Raw genomic sequence first — 8702 nt, 5'->3', positions numbered from 1 at the left:
AGTGCTAGGGACTGGTGTTTCTCTTCCGGTGCTGTATGCTCTATTCGGGAAGTCACTTGGGCCTCTCCATCTGCTAGAGACAGGCTCTTCCTGCAGACCAACCCTTCAGAGTTTCTAGTCTGGTAAAATTGTACTGGTACGGTGGCCGAGAAGGTTTGAGAGCGCCGGAAGTGTTCCTCCGCGCTCGCGCCTAGCAAGGCTAGAGACGCACGTGGCGCGGTGAGTAGAGCGGTGGGCTAGGGTTGGGAAGGAGCTGGGTGGGATGCGGCGGCGAAACATGCATGGGCTGTGGGCCTGGAATGGAGGCACGCCTCTCTGCGCGCTCGCCGCTGGCTGCGTGCACGAGTGGCAGGGCTGTGTTTCTGCCGTCCTCCTTTTGGTGTTCTGAGCGAGACTGAAGAGAATAGACAAATGCTCCGAGCCCGCGGTGACCGGAGGGAGCGGGCCGTCTTTTTCACCAGGCCGCTGGAGGGAGCATGTCTTTCCGAGGCGGGAGTCGCGGAGGCTTCAATCGCGGTGGTGGAGGTGGAGGCTTCAACCGTGGAGGCGGAAACAACCACTTTCGAGGGGGAGGCGGCGGCGGCAATTTCAGAGGCGGCGGCCGAGGAGGATTTGGACGAGGGGGCGGCCGTGGAGGCTTTAATAAATTCCAAGATCAAGGACCTCCAGAACGTGTCGTCTGTAAGTCGTCGTCAAAGGGTAACCTCCTTTGCAGTGGGAGTGGAGTCGGGTAGTGGGCTTATGCTGTTAGCAAATTTGATGGTAAGTCTCCAAAAGGCCAGTCTGTAGGGCGTACAGCAAAGTCATATCGTAGCATATAAAGGGATCATGAGAACCGAAATACGGTGTGGAGGTGAACTTGGGTTTGGGCAGGAAAGACGAAAACTAGACAATATTGAGTGGCTAGCCCCGTCTAAAACAGAGAAAATAACTTCAGGATTAAGTTTCTTTGGTCTTGTAGGAAGATGAGTGCTGTGATCCCTAGTGATCCAGTTGAAATATAAAGCCAAGGTTTTAGACTTCATAGTTCATGGCTTTTGGTTATAATTGATGGGCAAGGGAAATAAAAAAAGGAAAGCTGCTTGGGAGATGACAAGGGAAATGTCTAAAGTAATTATCAGAGAGGGATGAAAATCATGGAAAGTAAGAGAGGGGAGGATCTGTGCGCAGCATGGATTTGCTGGTCCGAATGGCTAACGGCAAGGGGCTGTTGCAGTAAGCCACATAGGAGGTTTTGAGATCCATGTTTACTATGGTGGCATGAAGAACACTTGGAAAGGTAGGAGATAGGGCCAGACTTTTGCCATTGCAGCATGCCATTGTCGTCTCCGAAGTTGACACTCCAGAACTGTAGAGCTGAGTTAGCACACACTGTATACACACACACACACACACACACACACACACACACACACAAACACACACCCTTTAACAACCCCGCAAAAGATATTTTAATGAAGTGTACCATTTTGTCTTGGGCCACATTCGTAGCTATTCATGGCTGCCCTGTGGTCCCTGCAGCCGTGAAGGCTGTGCAGTGGACTCATGGATGGGGAAGAGATTCCAAAGGAAACGTAGGAAGTAGAATCTGGCTAATACTACGAATAAAAGGTTCTAGTTGTTGAGGGTGAGGAGTTAGTTTTGTAGGCAAAACTAGCCTCACTTAACAAGGGTACAGAGAGAAGAGGGGAGTCTCTTTTAGGTCCCACAGTCGTGTCCTGTTTACTTAGAGCCACAGTGTGGATACCTGTGCTCTGCCTTAGAGGGGACCAGGGAAAGACCAAGTGGCTGAGAACACTCCCAGCATAGTTGGTGAGTATTTGAAATGGTTCCATGTCCGTTTTCCTGTGCTGTTTCAGTGTTAGGAGAGTTCATGCATCCCTGTGAAGATGACATTGTCTGTAAATGTACCACAGAGGAAAACAAGGTGCCTTACTTCAACGCTCCTGTTTATTTAGAAAACAAAGAACAAATCGGGAAAGTGGATGAGATATTTGGACAACTGAGAGATTTTGTATCCTTTTTAGTTGGATGAGCCAGCGATCTCATTGAGGAATGATGTCCCCTCTCCTCAGCCAGTAAAATGTCAAAGTAAACTGACTGCTTCAGTTAATAATGGTAGTGCTACAAACAGGTCATAAGGAGAATCTGCAGCCGAGAGTGCAGCCATCTGTATTTAGAAATGGTGAGCCAAGGAGAGGTGACCGTCCTTTCATGTTCTGGGAATGGTAGCCATTTGGATAAATATGACAGGATTGTGTTGGCTCTCCTGTTGCTTTACATGTGATGTTTCCCCTGGAATATGGTAAAATTGGGGAGGTTTGATTTGCGGGGTCGGGGGGAGGTTGATTTTTTTTTTTTTTTTTTTTAAGAAAATGTCATTTCTTCTTAGAAAGTTCTTATAATAGCCAAGCTGTTTTGTTTTGTTTTTGTTTTTTGAGACAGGGTCTCTGTGTAGCCTTGGCTGTCCTGGACTCACTTTGTAGATCAGGCTGGCCTTGAACTTACAGTGATCCACCTGCCTCTGCCTCCCGAGTGCTGGAATGAAAGGCATGCACCACCACCGCCCGGCTGCCAGGCTTTCTTTTAAAAATGCTTAAACTTAAAACATTAATATATTTTTGCATCTTTATTTTGTATTTGTTCCTTAATGTAATTAATAGTATTTTTCAGTTAAATTGTCAGAAAATATGAAGGCGTCTTCCTTTAAAAAGCTGCAGAAGGTGAGTCAAACTACCTAGTTAAAGTTCTTGGTTTCAGAAGGGAATGGCTGTGCTGCAGGGATAGTCTCACCTGAGACACTTAGGGCTGCTCTTCCAGTGGATTGCAGGGAAGCTCTGAGGAGTAGCTTCCGGTAGGAACACAAGTAATGAGTTTACTCCCCCCCCCCCCCCCCATGTCTCTGTGCTATAGTCCTGGCTCTCACTTGTTGAGATTAGGTCTGCTTCTGACTTAATGTGATCTTCTTGCCTCTACTTCCTGAGTGCTGGGATTACAGGTGTGTGCTATCACACCCAGTCCAAGCTTACTAGTCCCGAAGAGTAATATTTTAGCCAGGCATGGTGTTGTACTTGGAGGTGGAGAGGCAGTCGGATAGCACCTTCAAGTCGAGCTTAGGCTACATGGTGAGTTTCCAGCCATCTTGAGATTCATAGCAGTAATCTGTCTCAAAGGCGAATAAAGTGCTTGCAGGTACAAATAGGTTTTTGCAGTTATTTTGTTTACATGGGATATACTGTCTAAAAAACAAGAGGTTGCTGTGAAGCTCTCCAGTGGGACACAGTTGGTCTTGGCCCTCCTTGAGGCGGTGCTTTTGAGGTTAATCAGGAAAGATTCCTACACCTGGTGCACATGACAGCAACCCAAGGGTAGCGCTTCAGATTACACTGTTTAAGGTCCCATTCTTAGAAATGTGACCCAGTTACTGCTATAAGTAACATCCACAATGCAGTTTCCAGAAAGAAAGATGCAGAACGTGGATGTTAGGCAAGTGCTTAAGCCTTGGGCTAGCCACAGAGCAGGCGGTGTGTTCTACACAGGGAAAACTGCAGTGTGCGGCATGGAGACTGCACAGGGATCCAGTGGGGATAGCATGTTTAGGATGGGTGGGCGGAGGCTCTGAGGTTAAAGGCTGGTGAGGTGGGAAGGAGGTTGATAAGTTATAAGAATGCGATTAGATTTTAGTGTTAGCATTGTTTCTGAATAATGTAATGAGCTTGATCTTTACGTTAATGCTTTGAAAAACATTGGAGAAACAGAAAAGCCCATTGGGAAGGGGCCACTCTGGGAAAGGACTGCAGTGTAGGCACAAGAAGCCACAGATGCTGTGGGGGTTGAGGAGGCAGGGTTGTGAGCAGCGCAGGAAGAAGAATCAGTGGGACTCAGTAATTAACTCACCGTTTTTAGATGTTTTATTTCAGCCTCTTTGTGGCTTATGATCCCATTTACTGACTTGGGCAGCATTGGAGAACAGAGGTTGAGGGAAGATAATGGATTTCATTTGGGGCACAGTGAGTTTAAGATACTTGAGCTAGTCAAAAGCCTAGACGTAAAGCTGAGAAGCTGTCTAGGAAGACTGGAAGTGGCACAGCACTCACGAGAGCTTCAGGTCCCATCCCAAATTTAGATTTCTTAGTGCAGGTTGACACAATTGCCAGTTAACGGGTGTGTGTGACAAATGACCCCACAGCGTGCTGTACAAGGAGAGACACACAAGGAGGATAGTTGCGGAGAGGCAGTACTTAGCTGGGGCTGAGCACACGTGCTGCTCAGTGGGCGTCAAGGAGCAGTTGGAGTGGTGGTCCCAGCAGCCAGATGGGAACCGGATATTAGATGGAGCAACAGCTTGCTGATTGCAAGTGGCCACTGATAGCAGGTATCTGAAATGGTGTGCTTGGAGCTGAAGAGCCTAGAGAGACGTGGCGCAGAGGAGGGTTTCTCGTGGGCTGTGACTTGATAAAGTTAGCTGTTACAGGCCCTTGAAGCCATTCTGATCCCTGCCTCTTACTGCAAGATTATTTGAGGATTTATTTAGTGTCCTCCCCCCCCCCCCCCCATTTTTTTTCCCCTCCTATGTTGTTACAAAGCCTAAGATAGCATTTTGGTCCAGTTGTACTTTCCGTGGTGGTAGAATTCCTTGACCAATAAAATAGCTAGCCACACAGAGCACTGGACACATGGACTGCCCTGACGTGTCTCATGAACTAGAGTTGATCTCATGGCTGATGACTGATTTACATTTAAATAGGTTTATACTGTGGGCAGAGTGGACAGTGCTTTTGAGGTGATGGAGTGTGAAAAGTGAGCAAGGGCTTATATAGAGGGTGATTGATAGAATCTTTAAGTAACACACTTGTTTTCATTTGAAGCCCTTCTTCATTTGTGGTTTGTATAGAAGATCTGGAAAACAGTTTGCCTCCTTAATATTTCATTACCGATACAATGTCCTATTTAACTCTAAATATAGCCTGGGTTTAGTTTTTAAATAATCAATGTTCAGTATTAATGGAATCCTTATAATTTGCCAAAATTTTGAATTTTAGTGCTACAGTTCTGATAATTTTCCTTTGGCAGCTCTCATAAATGAAAATTAGATTTTTGGATACATGTATTTCTTTGAAAAATGAGACTGAAATGGCCTTAGTTTTTTATGTGAATGTATGCAATCTAAAGCGCTGATTTGTGTATCTTGATTCTCACAGAACTTTGTGATAGATACTTTTATCTACATTTTTATATGTAAGAAAACCTAGTAATTAGAGGTGCAAGGGTGGGGGTGGGGGAGTGAGTCCTTGCCCAGAGCTGTGTAGTAGAAACGGTAGGAATGGGATTTGAACCTAAGTAGTCTGGGCTGTGGCATACTGCCCTTGACACACTAACTGCTACTGTTCAACTTGCAGTTTTATATAGACCCATTTAAGCTGCTGCCACTGCAGAGGTTTCTGCCTCGTCCTCCGGGTGAGAAAGGACCGCCCAGAGGTGGTGCTGGTGGTGGCAGGGGAGGTCGAGGAGGAGGAAGAGGTGGCCGAGGTGGTGGAAGAGGTGGTAAGTTATTGGGGGGATTTTGTAGCCACAGTTGACTTACACAGTGCAGTTTAATTTTGCATGTAACCACACTTACCTTGCCTTTATTGTGTTGCATATGGCCATATTCCACAGAAGTGCTTTGTTTCCACAGCTTACATAGAAAAAAATTAACTTTATTCAGAGCCTTAGGTTATCTGTGGAGATTTTAATTAGAGTGCAGTCACCATGGCTTAGTGGCAGATACATTCTGAGAAATGCAATGTGTCCATGTGCCCACATCCCCATGTAGAGCTTGGTCACTCAACACAGCTTCTTGCGGGAGTAGAGACCATTAAGATGGAGGCTAATGCAGGTGAGATGGGCAGACTGTTTCATGGTGAGCTTCTCTAGGAAAGGACACATTGCAAAGTCACAGTAGAAAGGGAAGTAAATACACAAGCTGCTAACACTTGTCAGCATTGTGTGCTGTTCACAACTGTATGTGCTGTACTTTATATAAGTGACTAGGCTTGTGTACACCAGCTTTGCCAGCCAGGCACATGTGAGTAATGTTTTGCTCTATAATGTGGCATACTAGAATATTCCCAGTCCGTTATTTTAGGAGACTGGTGTCTTATAAATGAAATGTCACTGTTTATTATATGACTGTATAGGGGTTGGGTTTTGTTTTGGTTTGTTCATTTTGTTTTTGAGATAGGGTGTCTCTGTGTAATAGCCCTGGCTGTCCTGAAACTCTGTAGACCAGAACTCAAGAGATCTGCCTTCCTCTGCCTCCCGAGTGCTGGGATTACAGGCATGCTCCATCAGTGCCTGGCAAGAATTTCTTAACAGAATTCTGGTTTCTCAGCTATAATGAACAATTTGATTATATGCCAAGAGCTGGCCATGATGTCCAAGTATATTTTAATTTCTTCAAGTTATGTGTGCAGTGACCTCCATGTACATGCTGTGAAACACACACACACACACACACACACACACACACACACCAGAAAAGGTGCTAATCTCAAGTTTACCCTACTGCCCTACTTGGGAAACTGCTATTTCACCATTTTTATCTTTTAAAAGGTTCTGTAAAATATAGTAGATAAATAAATTCATATTTAGTTTTTATGATGATGGGAATTGCATAATCTTTACAGCTTATCAGAAAATGAGAGGCTATGATTATTAAACAAGTATTTCCTTTTTAAGGTGGCTTTAGAGGTGGAAGAGGTGGAGGTGGGGGCTTCAGAGGAGGAAGAGGAGGTGGTGGATTCCGGGGTAAGTATGACAAAAGGTGTCTTTAAATAACTGCGTTTGTAGATTGATAATTCTCTGTCAGTTTCTTTCCATGTAACTTCATTTCCTGCCACCAGCTAGTGTGGAGACCACTCATGTTCTTGGCGTTAGTTTAATTTCAGGCTTTTTACTACACAATTTCCTATTGATTTCTCTTAATTTTTCACCTAATTACTTTGTTGTATTAATAATTTGAAAAAGAAAAAACAGAAATATATAATATGAATGGCATTGTGTTTGGTAATGTAAATTTACCAAACAATAAGCTCGGTTGCTGAAGTTAATTAAGCTTTACATTGGGTACTAGCACTGTTACAAACCCTCTTTTTTTCCTTTAAATTAGGAAGAGGACATTAGATGTGCAGTTGGCAGACCTCACCACTTCTGCTTCCGCTGTGCTGCGTGGTCTGCTGCTGTGATTGAAGTTGGTCTGGAGCAGTTGTGACGATGTGCCGCGTGCCACTGGAGCTGGATTGTCAGCATCGGGTAGACGCGTGCGGAGCAGGACACTCAGTTTCCTCAGAAAGAGCATGAAGCAGCCTGCCTGTACAGTACCTGACGCTGTGGCTGCTTAAAGAACAACAGGACTTTTTATTTGAAGCGTATTTGGATATTTTAAAATAAATTTTTTTATTTCTTTACCTTACTGTTTATTGAACCAGATCTATTTTCTTGAAAATTGAAGGAACAAGTAAAGCTTAAACCAATTGAACTACAGGTAGAAAAGGGGGCATGGGTAAGGTTTGTTTAAAATATATTATGATTCTAAAAAGCAGCAATACATTCACAAGCAAAACCCCTGTCCCCACGATGTCGTTGGGACAGTACTTTAAAGATGCTTAGAGATGAACTCCTTTTGAAGAGGCTGAGCAGTGACGTTTGCTGCATCACTGTGGTTTTTGGTACACTGAATAAAGCTATTGCAGGTTTGGGTTTTTATTTTTGGGTTTTTTGTTGTTGTTTTGTTTTTGCTTTTTTTGTTTTTGGTTTTTGGTTTTTTTTTTTTTTTTTTTTTTTTTTTTTTTTTTTTTGTGAATCCATTAGGATTTGAGGGGCAGCCAGACACCACACCCACCTGTAATCACAGCACTCGGGAGGCAGAGGCAAGTGGATCGCTGTGAGTTCAAGGCCAGCCTGGTCTGCAAAGAGTCCAGGACAGCTAGGGCTACACAGAGAAATCTTGTCTCGGAAAAAAAACAAAAGAAAAAGAGCTGAGTGGTTCTGTTCATGTGCAAACTTCGGAATAGAAATTTAAGTGTTGCTGACTAAAAGTCTTCTGAAAAAAAATTTTTTTATGTGAAAGTGACATGTAATATTTAAGTAAATATTTGACTATCATATGAGCTAGTTCCTGGGTAGGATGTTGTAAATGAGATTGGCTTTGGTCTCCATTGCTAGTGTACTGTCAAAAATAAACTCCACAGCAAGCTAGGCTACCTCGGCATGGAGTGGCACCAGCTGCAGTGTTCTTCCTCATTGGTACTTCTCACTGAGTCTCTCGTAGCATGGTCGGCTTGTTCTTGAGTGCTTGTCTTAGTAGCATGTAATTGTGCCTATGAGTTCCGCCCATTTTGGTTAATGGAATTAGTGCTGTCATACATAGGGCAAAACAGGCATGGTGGCAGGGACAGGTGAGAGCTCATGCCTTGATCTGCAAGTGCCAAAGGCATGGACTTCTGAAGTCTTGAAGCCAGCCGTCACTGACACCCTCTAGCAAGGCAAACCTCTAATCCTTTCCCAACAGTTCCACTACTAGGGACCAAGTATCCAAACATGAGCCTAAGGGGGCCAGCCCTTATCAGTCACACCGTCAGCATGTGAAGAGCCTTAGCACCAAAGCACAGATGCAGCATTAACAAGAGCTGTTAAATGACAGAGGTGGAAGGATTGTAGAC

The 8702-nt window shown here is 44.4% G+C and overlaps 1 protein-coding gene across 1 annotated transcript; it reads left to right on the top strand.

The window, feature by feature from the left end:
* Window positions 1-461: 461 nt before the first annotated feature.
* Gar1 (GAR1 ribonucleoprotein) lies at window positions 462-7746 on the top strand. The gene is made up of 6 exons (XM_051165804.1): window positions 462-681; window positions 1860-2014; window positions 2664-2723; window positions 5400-5544; window positions 6721-6789; window positions 7151-7746. Exons 1-6 carry the CDS (start codon window positions 477-479, stop codon window positions 7162-7164), a joined length of 648 nt encoding a protein of 215 aa, XP_051021761.1. The 5' UTR covers window positions 462-476; the 3' UTR covers window positions 7165-7746.
* Window positions 7747-8702: the final 956 nt, after the last annotated feature.

The sequence above is a fragment of the Acomys russatus genome, chromosome 23 (assembly GCF_903995435.1).
Source record: "Acomys russatus chromosome 23, mAcoRus1.1, whole genome shotgun sequence".
Taxonomy (NCBI): domain Eukaryota; kingdom Metazoa; phylum Chordata; class Mammalia; order Rodentia; family Muridae; genus Acomys; species Acomys russatus.
The sequence above is the reverse complement of the archived record's forward strand: the minus strand, read 5'-3'. Positions and strand labels throughout refer to the sequence as shown.

What these genes read in the sequence shown, in the direction of transcription:
- Gar1 (XM_051165804.1), top strand. Translation starts at nt 477, where the DNA reads ATGTCTTTCCGAGGCGGGAGTCGCGGAGGCTTCAATCGCGGTGGTGGA. An exon ending in ACCTCCAGAACGTGTCGTCT is followed by an intron (nt 682 to 1,859) that starts GTAAGTCGTCGT and finishes GTGCTGTTTCAG; the next exon opens with TGTTAGGAGAGTTCATGCAT. An exon ending in TTGGACAACTGAGAGATTTT is followed by an intron (nt 2,015 to 2,663) that starts GTATCCTTTTTA and finishes TGTAATTAATAG; the next exon opens with TATTTTTCAGTTAAATTGTC.